General features: G+C 33.6%; 2 protein-coding genes across 3 annotated transcripts; one reads left to right on the forward strand and one right to left on the reverse strand.

The window, feature by feature from the left end:
• Positions 1–336: 336 nt before the first annotated feature.
• LOC147402963 (zinc finger transcription factor YY1-like) lies at positions 337–6,140 on the forward strand. Its single transcript, XM_086438383.1, has 6 exons — positions 337–662; positions 1,312–1,370; positions 2,716–2,915; positions 3,413–3,502; positions 4,194–4,337; positions 5,342–6,140. Exons 1-6 carry the CDS (start codon positions 577–579, stop codon positions 5,897–5,899), a joined length of 1,137 nt encoding a protein of 378 aa, XP_086294509.1. The 5' UTR covers positions 337–576; the 3' UTR covers positions 5,900–6,140.
• Positions 6,141–9,267: 3,127 nt separating this feature from the next.
• Positions 9,268–13,807, reverse strand: MGT6 (magnesium transporter 6). 2 transcript variants are annotated; one of them, XM_086438385.1, is made up of 4 exons: positions 13,342–13,803; positions 11,282–11,730; positions 10,596–10,877; positions 9,268–9,953 (listed from the first exon to the last, which is right to left on the reverse strand). In XM_086438385.1, the coding sequence occupies exons 1-4, from the start codon at positions 13,691–13,693 to the stop codon at positions 9,675–9,677; spliced, it is 1,362 nt and encodes a 453-aa protein (XP_086294511.1). In that variant the 5' UTR covers positions 13,694–13,803; the 3' UTR covers positions 9,268–9,674. The 2 variants fall into 2 exon arrangements, with proteins under 2 accessions (XP_086294511.1, XP_086294512.1); XM_086438386.1 differs by having other exon boundaries at positions 9,721–9,953; positions 10,600–10,877; positions 13,342–13,807.
• Positions 13,808–14,503: the final 696 nt, after the last annotated feature.

A 14,503-nucleotide genomic window follows, 5' to 3' on the forward strand; every position in this document is an offset into this window, starting at 1 on the left:
ATAATATCCAAAAAATTTATTTGATATCCGAACTCAAATTTGAATTCAACGGATGTTCTAAAACTCTATTCGAGTTCGAATCCGATTAAAATTCAAATAATTTGTATATAAAAAAATAGATATAATTTTTCCTTATCCAACTATTTTTCATTATTAAAAAAAAACTTATTATATATTATATTATTTATATAAAAAATTTAATCAAATAAATAATATATATTATATATTATTTCAAATCGGATATTATCAAATTCAAAATATTAATATCCGAATCCGTATACCATAAGGATTGGAATATATAAAAAATTTACAAGTCGAATTCGAATCGGATTCGAATTTTCGACTTACACCTAATTTTTGCTACCCATGCAAAATAGACGTACGGAAGGTTACGGAAGAAAATTGTGAGCAACGACGAACCATCATACCGATGATATTTCTCCTTAAAAGAGTGTTTTTGATTTCTTATATTCTTGTTTCCCGACACTATCGAATATCGATCGGTCAAGCTTTGCTTCTCTTCTCGAAACCCTAACCCTAAATACTCAATTCAATTGTCCATGATAAAATAAAAATATGGAGCTTCAGACGAACCACTATCTATTTGAGAAACGTCCGATTATCAAGTCGAAGACTCCTGCTGTCAGATGGTTCAAGGAATGGTGAGACTTTAAAAAAAAAAAGAATCATCTTTTTTGTTTTTAGGACTTCGATGGTTTCTCAAATTGTAGCTGATTTTTTAATTGTTCTTTTTTTGATCCTCAATTTCATGTTCATAACTATTACAACCGCAAGGGAGAAGTGGACATTGTGGCTGTTCTTTTTAATTTTTTAATTTTTTAATTTTTATTATTATTATAGCAGGCAACACCTTAAAGGCGCTGAACTGGACATCTTAATCCAGAAAAACAAGAAAAATAGCTTAATTCATGAGCTACATATTAAAAAAATACCCCTATATAGCATCTAAAAATGATAGGATTTGGGATTTAATTGAATTTCTCCAAAACAAATTGAGTCCCATGCATGAATGCTATTTAGGGTAATTGGGTATGAATCATATTTGAATCATACTGTATAATCATAGGTTTTGAAATGATTTGTAAGACTTAAACTAGTTAAATTGTTTTTGGTGGGATGTAGTGTATTAAAATATCTTTCCTATGCATTGTAGTTTTTTCAAGGAACTTTTATTAAATTATTTCATTTTTTGGGGGGATTCTCGTTATTATTTGACACAACTTTACTTTACCATTTATTTCCTAGGTTTCTTTCTGTAGATCTTGATGATAACCTCATTTTGCCTTTTAGGGTGCCTCAAGATGTTGCATCCACTGGTGGGAAGTGCTCAGTTTTGAAATGGGTCACAGGTAATTGTTGCTAACTTTTGTTCAATTATTAAAACATCTCATTCTGAAGCATAGTGAGTATTTCTGGACTTGTCAAAAGGAGAGTGAGAAAACCATTTATCCTTTCTAGGATATTTTATTAACGAAGTTTTTATGGATTTCTAGAGTCAAAGTAAGCTGCCTATCTACTTATCTTGATATAACTTTACAATTTCTCTATTTTGTCTAGCTCACAAGACTCTGCCTGAATCTTGCAAATAATACTTCATTTACTTAATGCGAGTTTCTTACATCAAATGTATTGAGCAGGTCTCCAATTCTTAAAATTAATAAACTATAATAATGTAGGGGGTTTTGCATTAAGACACTGGCTCAATTTGTTTAGGTGTGTGGAAATGGTTTGAACTTTGAAATAAGATTCAAATTGTTAACAAGAGGAATGGGTTTCCTTAGCAGTGTATGTTGGGGTGGTTATAGAAGGCTTTTAGTGATGAATGTATCATTTGGCAGTAAACTGTAGATTAGTCCAGGAGGTCGATAGATGGTTAGGGCTTCAAATGATGCGGGATAGGGAAAAAACATACATGTTCATTAATAAAGTGGTGTGGACCAAGAAAACACTAAATGAAACCTGTTCATTAGTGCTCAAAGTCTAGTCAGGTTTGAGCCAGAATCACCTAATTATTAGATGAGATGTTCATATGTTATGATTTGGGAAACAAAAATTGATGTGGCTAGCGATTGTATGTTATTAAAAGGATAATCTGGCTAGATATTAAGGGTAAGCCACAATGCTTGGGTGGCATTGTTTCTGATATTCAATTTAAACCCCTAAAATTGAAAGGTTAGCTAGAAAGTAAATAACTTAAAGTTTACATATGTCCAAACAAAGCCAGTACAGTGGTAAATGATCATACTTTCCATGCTTACATATGCTTTTGTAATGCTGTGATAGAGGCATAAAAAGCTATGTTTTCTCCACATAATGTTACAAACTCAAGAATCAAAAAATCTTTTTTTTGTATCATTTAGAATGCACAACTTATTTTCTAGTTTTCTGTCAAAGACTTAGACGTGGCTGGTTGGCTTGAACAACTATCTTTGCCATAATTTATTTGGTGTGGTTCATGAAGTTCTTCCATGAATGAATTATGGATAAGGGTTAGGGTTTGATCAAATTGTCCCTCTGGATTACTATAACATGGAAGCTCAGCATAGTTTTCACGGGGAATTATGTCTAATGTATTGGAACAACTATAGGAAATTATTATCATCATGGAATCTTTTCAGTTGTCACTGTTTGTTTCTTTCTTCTTCTATCATGCAAAATTCTTTTAATTACTCACATTATTAAAAAAAATTTTAGAGGACATGTTGAAGGCTATAAAAACAAAGCATAAAGAGCCAGAACCAGAACAACCAGAGCCAGAACCAAGTACAGAAGTTCTCTTCCTTTGTAGCTATGAAGGCTGTGGTAAAACTTTTATTGATGCTGGGGCTTTGAGGAAGCATTCTCACATCCATGGTGAGAGACAATATGTTTGTCATTATGAGGGATGTGAAAAGGTAACATGTTCAACATCTTCACATTATTCTATGTTGTTTGCATTATTCAATTATCTTAAACCAAATAGATAATGGAATTCAAGGATACATATTTTAAAGTAGTTTTCACTTCTATCCTAGATACATATTTTAATTTTTCCCTTGTTGGATACACTTACCGAAACACAGGCTCACCCATGATTTTCTAATAGCATATAGCAACCCCTTTTGAGAACTGGAATGACGTAAGAATTTGAGAAATACAATCATGGTTTCACATCAAAAATCCACTTTTATTATGGTTAATAAAAATGGTTTCTTTTACTTATATTCTTCTCCCAATCATGGTTTCTTATTCTGTTTCCACTGAGTTGGCTGTTGGTGACTCTGCAATGCTTAGGCACGTCTTATTTAGCTGTACTCATGTAATTGGTGTGCATAAGTGTTCTCCCTCTCCCTTCACTCTTTCAGACTCTCTTCCAAGCAAATATTAATTGCTTCATGTATTTTTGTTGCAGAAATTTTTGGATAGTTCCAAGCTGAAAAGACACTTTCTTATTCACACTGGAGAGAGGGATTTTGTATGTACTTATGAAGGCTGTGGTAAGGTGATCATTCTACCCTCTCAAAGCTTTTTCATATTTAAGATTTTCTCTATGTTGTGGCAATGCTCTTAGGACCTTGATTCTTTTACAAGTAACATCAATGTTTTTCTGTCACATGATAGTCATCTGGATTTACTTCTTTTGTTGCTCGTTTTGGACATTCCAGAAATTCCTCATTGCCTTGTGGTGTTTCATTTACTCAAAATAATATTTGAATTATTTGAGAATTAAATCCTAATGGAATATTTGTTTATTGCATTATAATATATGTATAAACAACCTTTACATGTTGGCAGAGAGAATTGGGTATTTTTGTAACCCCCCCCCCCCAAAAAAAAAAAAAAAAAAAAAAACAAATAAGATCCGAGGTTAAACCAAAGGTGGGTGCTTTAAACCAGTGGGCTTGGCTAGGGCAGGGTCAACTGTCTCAATGATAGCCAGCCTAGAGTCTTGCATCTATGCTTGGGAATTTGAATTTGCAGTTTCCAAGTCTATTTGCATATTACACTAACATCAATCCTGTGCTACGAACTAGGGGAAGGAATTTGGAGGTGTTGATTTACATTAAAAAAAAAGAAAAAAAAAACATTTTGAACTTATCCACACATTCTGTTTTGCTCTGTTAGTAGCCTATTTTGGATAGCATTGTGATTATATTTATCCTAGTTACTCAGTGCATTCTATGAAAATTCAGGCTTTCTCTCTGGATTTCAACTTAAGGGCACATATGCGAATTCATTTGCAAGAGAACTATCATATTTGCCCATATGTAGATTGTGGGAAGAGGTATGCTCACGACCACAAGTTAAAAGCTCACATCAAGGCTCACCATGAAAAGGTTAGTATCATTGCTCTCTAAATTACCATGTGTAGTAGCACTTGCATCATTTCACTTTTCACTCTTTTGCTTTGTTCTAGAGTTTATTGTACTATAGATGATTATGTTTGAATTAGAGTTAAGATGTAAATTTCCTTGAATTGGGTGTGCTTACATTCAGGGTATGTTCAGAAACTCAGAATTTTTCCTTAAAAAGGAATTTATACTGTTCTTGAGTTTTTGAACAAGTAGAAACTTTTTTAGAAAAATGTTTGTTAGGTTAGATTTTTGTTAGCTTCCATACAGGGCCTCTATGGATAAGTTCTCTTGGCCAAATCAACGACTGCCTATATTTTTCGGGGACAATTTAGCAGTTGCTAGATTTTCCTTTCAACTCCCTATAGGTGTGAAAGGGTGCAACTTGGTTCGGTTCAGTTAGGTTTCGGTTCTATGGGTTGCCAATATCCTATAAATCTGTTTGGAAGCATAATATTTTTTTTATGAAAAAAAAAAGAAAAACATGAAATATTTCATAAGTTAAGTCATTAATCTAAATCCTAACTCCTAAGAAGTAAGCACGATAAAAAAAAACCAATCATCTTCTACCTTCCATCATATGTATTTATTTATTTTATAAGAGTTCGGTTCTTGGTTGGTTTGGTTCGGTTCTATACAAGCCTTGAACTGAGAGCCAAACCGAACCGAATTGATCGATTCTGCAATTTCTTAATCCAGAACCGCACCACAACTTGTTCCAAACCGAACCAAACCATTCCAAAGCTATATCAGTTTGGTTCTCGGTTTGAACTGGACCAAGTTGGTGTGTGAGCATCATTTACTCTCATAATTTAAGTGAAATATTTACTTAAAATACGGAGGTTCAAGGACCAAACTCATATTTTTCTATCTAAAAACTTCTCTGCAGATAAAAAATATGCTGCTACATGTAAACCTGTTGTAACTCTCTTAGCTACAAGAGATTTGTAGTGGATTTTGAATAATATATTTCCCTAATAATTTCACAGAACACGGCGACTGATATTGTGAAACAAAAGCCACCTTTAGAGAAGTTAGCTGCTGCTCCAAAACCTTCGACATTAGCCACAGCTCCAAAACCTTCGACAGTGGCTAATGGGTCAGCTTCCTCCAAACGTCCTTTCTCCTGTCCTTACGAAGGGTGCAAGAAAGCCTACATTCATGTATATAAGCTGAACATTCATTTGAAACGAAAGCATCTCGGTCATAATCCAGAAGAGAATGGCAAACATGTTCCTGAAATTGATAACGACATTGATGAAGGCAGTGATCAAGATGCTTATGCCAGAAAAAGTGGCCATATTAAGAATCCTAAACGAAGCAGACCCAAGCCGGCTTTGAAGACGCCGCCTTTGAAAATTGCACGAAAAGCTTCGTCATGTCTGGCTCCCCCTAATTTGGATATAATGAAAAAGCATTGGTCGAGTAAAGCTGTGTCTGAAGAAGAAGATAGTGAGGAAACTGAAGAGGATCGTGAAAATGTTGGAGATGATCAATGGAGGTATATGGAAAATGAGGATGATGAAGAGACAGAGGACGAGGATTGAGGCTAATACTACTTCAAGGTCATTTTTTGGAAAAAAAAAAAAAAACATTTTTGGTGTCAATCTTTTCTTCTTTTAAGCATAGATTCAATAATAGTTTTATAAATTTAGTGCACTTTTTTCTTTTAAATTTTTTGGTATTGATTCTAATAATTTGGATGTACTGTTTTCCATGGTTATTCATCAGGGGTTTTTTCCTCCCTATTTTCATGAAGTTGTCAAATATCATGTATGATATTCATTATTTTGATACTTTTCTCACTGAAATATTGGATCATTTCGTTTGCTTTAAACAATGGGAGAATGATTACATGGGTCCAGAGTTAATAATACATTTTGAAAATGATATTCAAAGATTAGGCAATCAACATGGTGCCGTGCATTGATGAAGGTGTCTTTTTAAGGTAATCGTCTCGGTGAGCTGGTTTTTTAGAACGAGTTTGATGCGAGCTCCTTGGATCTGAAAATGATTCGAAGCATGGCACTTTAAATTAACATGCAAAACTTTCATGTAAAATGTTTCCGCCACTTAATTATTAGTCGTCTATATTGAGTTGGTTGGCCAAAAAATATTCCGCAAGACATTGTTAGTTGACCTCAAAATTTTCTACCAAGGACTACAACAGATTTGTGCGTTTAATGATGTGTCGACCTATTCAATTTTTCGTGTTATAAGCTTGCATCAGACTTGGGCTCAAATTATTCATGGCACAGTGTTGATGGGTCAGTTCTAATGTAGGTGTTAATGTAGATTCCGTGTCTCGTCAGTAATTTGATTTCAATTTCAATATTGAAATACACGAATTCTGAATTTCGACAACTATTCTGGTGCTCATACAGATATAATGTTAGACGATTGAACAAATTTTATTCCATTGTAACCTTTCTGGTCTAACAAAAAATTAGACTTGAAAATTGAAATTTTTGGATAAGATTGTGAATGATAAAATTAAGATTGTAAAATGAATGCATTTGAAAATATATGGAAGTAACTCTAAATAGATTATAGACTAAGAGAAAGTTGGTTAAAATAGTTTGGGTTTGTTCAACAAATATTGGAATGGAAGAACATGATTTGTTTAGTGTACCCAAAATCGATTTTGAAATAAGGAATTGAAAATTATGAATACTATGAGTGGATGTTAAAAGATTGTTTTGAAAAATAAAAAAATAAAAATCAAGGCTTTTCTCCAAAGAATTAAGATTTGATTGAAGATGATTGACAAAGTTATGTTAAATAGACAGAAAATAATTTAATATTGTGATCGAAGAGCTTGACAATAACGGATTTTTTAAGAAAAATCAAGGGGTTTTAGAGTAGAGATCGAAGATGAGGGTATTTAGACTATTTTTCATTCGATTATAAGAGAAGACCAAGGTCTGAGTGAGCTTTTCTTCAGCTTGAAAACATATGGGTATCTCAAATATTCACCAAATTGTGAAGGGGTATGTTTGAATTATGAGTCTATTAATGTCTTTAAAAAAAACACCAATTAAAGTTGGAACATGGGATGTCCACCCAGCATTTAGACAGGGAAAGAGACAAGTTTCCTACTATACCAACATCCTCCAAATTGCCGTGTGGTGTGGTGTGGTCTTGCCCAATTTAGGTACGATTTATACTGACTGAATGGTGATTCCTGTCAACAAGAAGATTTTAGCATTAATCATCATGTTGTGTAGTCTTTTGTTGATCAGGTGATATCTCAGCCGCTCAAAAGTATTGCCGGAACCGAAAAAAAAAAAAAAAAAAACTAACTACTATGGAGGATCTACTCTCATTTTTTTTTACTTTTTAAAATCATTGATCGTGATTAAAAAAAATATTTTTGTTGATTTTTTTATTTATAAAAAAAAAAAAAAAAAAAAATATATATATATATATATATATATATATATATATATGATATCATTCGTGCTTGTTCAGTGTTTATGGTGATTTTCTCACTACTTCTACACCTTTTTAAAATGGTACTACATTAAAAGGGGTCTACTATGATGCGGGATGCAAATCAAGTCAGCCGTTATAGGCTTCTATAGAAAATTAGAAATTATTTATATTGCAACTTGTTTGGATGTGGAGTTATTTTTTTATTTTATTGGGATTAATTTTTAGATTAGATTTTTTTATTGACTTCTAATTATTTTAGAAGTCCTATAAGAAATTAGGTATTATTCAAATCATTAGGACTTATTTTTGAAGGGTCAAAATTAGTCATATTGAATCAATTTTAGTGTCCTTTGATATGTTATTCAGTTACTTATCCAACGAACCTAAAATTTCACAATTCCAATACGTTTTGAAAAAATTATGACCAAAATATCAATGGTGTGTCAATCTTAAACGAAATTAACTTTTCAATGTCAAAAAGTCAATTTTTGTATTATTGTAAGATTAAAATTTTAACCTTTGCATATATATATATATATAGATATATATATATATATATATATATATATATATATTATATATATATATATATATATATATAGATATATATATATATATATATATATATATATATATATATATATATATGATTAATTGTAACGTATTTTACAAGTTAAATAAAATAAATATTGAAGTTTTTTCAAAAAAAGGTAGACCCAAACAAGTTGCAATATAAATAATTCTAAAATTTCTATTAAAATTTATGATTATTGACTTGATTTGCTTTCCGCATCACACTATTTATTAATCAGAAGAAGCCAATTGCACCTCTACCACAAAAATAATGTATTAATGAAGAAGCCTACTGCACCTCTACCACAAAAATAATGTTTTTCTCTAGGTAACTATGTCATTTGGCCCCGTAGGCAAAGCAAAGCAAGTGAGGTCATTGTTACAAGTCAACTTACCTAAAAAACAGAAGATAATGAAGAGTTTATTTTTTTTTTGAATGATGATGAAGAAGAAGTAGGATAGCAACACACCCAATCACACTCTTTAGTCTCTCGCATTATTTTTTCTTTAATTTTCTTTTCAAGTGAAATTATACCAAGTAAGTGACGGCGCTCTCCAACTAATCCGTCCCTAAACTAAATAATTCAATATTTTCTTTGATAATATAATCTTTCTGAACTTGTAAAATAAACAAAATCCACAATTTTGGATAACTGTAATTCGCACCATTGCTGCTAAAACCTTTCCTTCAGATCATATGACCTTAATCTAATAACATGCTATATTTCACATTACTCTAAAAAAATGATAAAATCTGTTTCTAGTAATTCAAAATGATCTCAATCACAAGTACCAGTGTTAGAATGAACTTTTCATGAATAAATTTGCTCCTTCACTAGCCATTCAAAATCAGTTCGAAGAAAACCATATAATATTTCATAGAAGCAAAAGAAGAAAAAAAAAATAATTTTGACCGTACCAAGAGAGTATAATATTGATAATGGTTTTGGTCTCACAACAGTGTCTTTGAGCTCATTCTATGATTTTTGAGAGTCATCATTGCCCTATACTTTACATAGTCATTTCTCCCAATGATTCCCAATTCGAGTCAACAAAGGCCAACTTTTCCTTGACGATAAACCCAATGGAAGCGGTGGTGGTGGCAGCCTTAACAACTCAATATTACAATTTCCCCCATGAAAATAACTGTCAAGGGATCAACCCATTTTGTCCTTGACTCTACCTGTGTTTCCATGAAGTCTCATTAATAATGCGTGGCCTTAACAAACCAACCCAAATCAAAATAAATGGTTCTGCCGATGTGGATCACTACGTCGCCGCAACCTTTCTATAGATAATAATGATGAGGTTGATTCATGAACCAAGCAGCTTCTTCCATCTAGCATACCCTAGCATGAGCAGGAAAAGCAAGAAACACGCAGCTAAGGTACCTCCGACGATGGGACCAAAGATTCCGTGTATGTCATATAGTTGACAAGGGATGTTCATACCAAACACCCCAGCTATCAGAGTTTCGACAGCTATGGCGAATGAAGCAATGGTTAGTGTCAACTGGAGCTGAATGAGTTCATTTCTTTGGTTGTCAAGTTGGATGTTAACATAGTCTTCTGTGTCATCGATGTACTCCCGCACCTATTGATCTCATAAGAAAAAAAAATGAGAATTCAAGTTAGCACAAAAGAGAAACAGGAGAAAATGATGACGTTCCTTTTTTTTTTTTGCTTAATTTAAATATCATTAAAAGAAGAAAGGCATACAAAACAAGGTCAAGAAGACCTACCTATGATGAACAAGAGAAAACCATGAACTTGGCATCATAAAAAACGCTATAATTAGCTAAAATGTGGATACTGAAGGACCAAATAATTTGAAAATATAAGTACCAATAGAAAAGAAAATATATACTCTAAAAAATTAGTAAGTTTAAAAGTATACAACACTGTTTTAAAAATCTTCATGAAGTCAGCATGAGCCCAAATCCACAAATTTAAAACTTATGGAGAGATCGTATTTATGGAACTGGGGAGCTAGACGCATATGGCCCCTTATATCTGATCAAAGGTTCACAACTGTTGCCCAAAGGCGGACAATACAACAAGTTGAACATTTCTTTACAACTAAAGAAAACTCACTTTCAATGCAAAAAAAAACTATAATTTTCAATTCGTGATTGAAATGTCATATAATTATGCAACCATGGGTGCTCAACCATAAGAACAGAAGTAAACCAGATCACCATTTAATGCAATCGTCTAACAGGGAAATATGACTCACTGACAATATTTTGTTACGAGTTCCGTCCAGCTGCATAAAATAAGCCTCGAGCAACATCTCTAGATCCTCCACATCATGATCGTCAAGATGGTTGCTGGAAATCAAACTTGCACTCATATTAGAATTAAGACGGGGTAGGTTAGGTGCAACGGTGACAATGCTATTTGAAGCCATGGTTCCCATCAAAGCTTCATATTGCTGATTCTGCAACCACTTTCTTGTCAAGTATAAATGTGCCATATCTTCATTGTCATCTAAAAGATGTTCAATTTCATCCCTAACCTACCAAAAGACGGATTTTTGTTACTCATTAGAACAATATCATAAAAAGATGAAGCACAGATGTTTACAGCAGATATAAACAATATCATAACCTTCCGAACATAGTATTAAAATAGCTGATTGTTTTTTGGCAAAGTTGTTGAGTTTTTATGATTTACAATGTGGGAAAGTGAAGCTTACCTGTAACATTTCGGTGTGTTTTTGGTAATATTTTCTTAAAAGAAGGATCATAAGTACATAAAGGAAACCAACATAAAGCTAAGGCACTTCTGGCTAAGATATACAGAGAGGACCAACCAAGGTCAGAAGATACCAAAAGATAGAAACAAAAAATGATTCTCATTTCAAAGCAAAATGGAGAAAGGTAAAAATCATACACAGAAAATAAGTACAGATATGGATACCTTCTGTACACGTGCAAGGAGACGGGTAAGATTGCTTTTTAGACTTCGGACAAGTTCAAGATTCTTAGTGCTAACATTCCTGGCCAGCTCATCCAATACGGGGTAAGCATCCTTCTCGAGCTCTGCCACATTAGAGTCCAAATAGATGCAAACAACCTCTAATGCAATTTCAAGAACCTGAAACTCAAATGGAAGCTCACACTGCAAACCCTCGGCTGCTTCAGGAACGGGCAACCAATGTCCACCAGTTGACGAACTCATTTCTTTTTCCTGTGCATCTGTAGGACTGTTCTCGTTATTCTTAAATTGGGTATTTTGAGAAAGTTGTTGCCTCAGTTGATCCACAAAAGGAAGAACTTCTTGGTTCAAAGGATCCAGCAACAACACTTCTTCGGCAGTAACTATGGCTTTTATAAATTCCAAATTGACAACCATGGCTTTCTCTCTGGCTGCAATGGATCCATAGAAAAAAAAAAGTGAATATTCTTTTCCCTTGTAAAAAATAAGAGTCAACAAAATAATCCATTTATAAAGATTTTGAGGTACTAAAAAAAATTAGAAACACTAGCATTAAAAAGAAGTGCTGCTCCAAGGAATTAAGACAAGTACATGGTTATGGATTACAAGAATGAATAATGTTGAAAATGATAAGACAAATGTATACAAAATAAAGAAAACATAATTTTTACCAAATTACGAAAAAAAAAAAGATGGATATTTTCATGACTATAGAATAGGTGAATCAAATGTCAAAAATTGATAAAGGTACACAGAAGAAAGTAGGACTAGAATAAGTAAAGAGGACGGGTACAGACTCTAACCTGCATACCACAGACTCTATTCCTACTTAGGCAGGACTCCCAGTTAAGGGGATGTTTTTCAAGTATTTTATTTTTTATAGGGAGCACTGTCTTAGGCAAATGGTGAAACTTTGCTAGCATTTTGTTTGTGCTTGTCTTGATTTTCCTTCATCTTATTTGCTTCCCGCCTTGAACAATAAGGAATTTTTGTTTTTCTTGTTTTCTTTTTCTAATAAAACATTATACTAATTTTAAAAACACAACCCTCTCCAAACCTTAAGCTACTACACTTTCAGAACTCAATTGTTTCAGTCTAAATACCTCTCAAAACATCAAACCCATATGGGGATTTGACATTACCACTATTCCACCTGAAGCTACCAAAAACCAAACTTATTGAAGATAACCTTTTAAAGGTTTGGACTACTTCCCTACACTAAATCTCTAAATCCATTTTCCTAAAAGGGCCAAATTCATCAAATAAGAAATTCTAATATCTAGCCATCCTCTTCCATTAAACAAGATTATATTTGGTTGACACGAAATTCTTAACCAACTTTGCAATGCTATTCACCACGCCCATTGAGATGAAAACAGAGACAAGGTACACCAGAATACAGAATCCAGAATCAAAGACTTTCAACAGAACCAACTTAAACCTTTTAGTGTGTGTATATATATATATATATATATATATTGTGTTAATCAAGCAAGGATTAGTGGTTAATGGGGGGTGAAGATGGGTTCAACGGGATTTGAACCTAGGTCATGGGATCAACTCTTCTCAACCCTTTTAGTAGATATATCTAGTCTTGCAATAGTATAATCTCTTCCAATATTCTCACCAATCGGATCCCTAATTTCCTGAATTACACCCCTAGAGGGAGCCCAAGATACAGAGGTCAGTAAACTACCCAGCTTCCCATCCCACATCCCAGAACCTTGAGCACAAGTGGTGACATCGAGGCTCCTCCATCCACCCCAAGTCCCAACCCCAAAGAGTTTGATTTGTTTAGATTGATAGTTAAGGCCAAAACCCACTTCAAAACAGCACAAAACCCATTCAAGAATCTGAGCTGACCATCACATGCATCCATCAACCCAAATTAAAGGTGTAGAGTTATTTTTAACTCTAAAAAAATTTGAAGTTGGAATCGAAATATGAAATGGATCTCTCTTCCCCCCAAACTAATCATAGAAAAACTAACCATAATTACAAATAACCAAATCAAATAGAATATGAATTGTTAGTTGAATTACCAAGGATACTGGAGGAGCGAGAGAAAACAGGACCGAGGATTCTAAGGTCACGAGCGGGGATCGATGCACGTTTGATAATGGTGTTCTTATCGCATTCGAGAACCTCAGATTGACCAAATCGATCGAATCGCATCCACAATCGGGCGCCACCTATCTTCTTCTTGGGCTTTGCAGAGACAGGTGTAGAGGAGGATGGGAAGAAGCCAACGGAATCATTAGGATTTGGATTATTATTGCTGTTAGGGTTAGGGTTTGAATTGGAGATATCGAGTGGTGGTGGTTGCATCTCCATTGATTTCTTGATGCGGCGTCGACGAATCTTATGGGAAAAAGGGAAAGATCCTTTCCCCATTTTTTTTATTTTATCTTTCTTCCTTCCCACCACAAACCACCTTCGACTCTCTCTCTCTCTCTCTCTCTCTCTTCTACGCCATGAAAGTTGCAGAAAGAATTAAAGAAACCTTTATTAAATGGAGGAATAATAGAAGGCAAAAAAAAAAAAAGGGAAGAAAAAATGTTGGTCGGCGTTTCTCTTCTCGTGTAGTCGTGTTTGCTGTGCCTTTACTACATCACACTTTGATGCAAAGATTGTAGAGACCGACACGCATAAGGGAGACCTGTTTGCTATGCATTACTTTTGGGTTCTTATTGAATGTGGAGCCGAAAGAAGGGTATCAAAGTGAAACCCATTAAACTCATTTGTTCTGTGTTAGTTAAGCTGCCGTCAAAATGCATTGTTTCGATTTTATAGTGAAAATTAGTGATGCCACCGTGTCATATCGTCTTGACTTTGGTATTTCCTGAGAGGCTAATTGAAAGTTATAAAAATGTCCTCGTCTTCAATTTTTAGACAAAATGCCTAGACTCTACCCCTAGAATCCATATTCTGATACAAAATCCTTAATTTTCTCTTCATCTTCAACGTCTGGGACAAAAGCTTTCCGTTACATATAAACCATATATTCGACCTACTTTAACCTTCAAACCTTAATAATAGGGAGCTACTATTGGCACCCCTCCTTTTACTTATTACATCACATTTAAATTTAAGAAAAATAAGTAAATGATTGAGAATAAGTAACAGTTGGGTAGCAATGGAAGTTCTCTTTTGTTTTTTTTTTTCTTTGGTTAGATTTCTATTTTTTAAGTTTTAAGATTTTGT

Source organism: Akebia trifoliata, chromosome 4 (assembly GCF_017979445.1).
Source record: "Akebia trifoliata isolate Shusen 1 chromosome 4, ASM1797944v1, whole genome shotgun sequence".
NCBI classification, from domain to species: Eukaryota; Viridiplantae; Streptophyta; class Magnoliopsida; order Ranunculales; family Lardizabalaceae; genus Akebia; species Akebia trifoliata.

What these genes read in the sequence shown, in the direction of transcription:
- MGT6 (XM_086438385.1), bottom strand. Translation starts at nt 13,693, where the DNA reads ATGGGGAAAGGATCTTTCCCTTTTTCCCATAAGATTCGTCGACGCCGC. An exon ending in TCGCTCCTCCAGTATCCTTG is followed by an intron (nt 11,731 to 13,341) that starts GTAATTCAACTA and finishes GATCCATTGCAG; the next exon opens with CCAGAGAGAAAGCCATGGTT. An exon ending in CTCGTAACAAAATATTGTCA is followed by an intron (nt 9,954 to 10,595) that starts GTGAGTCATATT and finishes TGAGATCAATAG; the next exon opens with GTGCGGGAGTACATCGATGA.
- LOC147402963 (XM_086438383.1), top strand. Translation starts at nt 577, where the DNA reads ATGGAGCTTCAGACGAACCACTATCTATTTGAGAAACGTCCGATTATC. An exon ending in ATTATGAGGGATGTGAAAAG is followed by an intron (nt 2,916 to 3,412) that starts GTAACATGTTCA and finishes TTTTTGTTGCAG; the next exon opens with AAATTTTTGGATAGTTCCAA. An exon ending in TCAAGGCTCACCATGAAAAG is followed by an intron (nt 4,338 to 5,341) that starts GTTAGTATCATT and finishes ATAATTTCACAG; the next exon opens with AACACGGCGACTGATATTGT.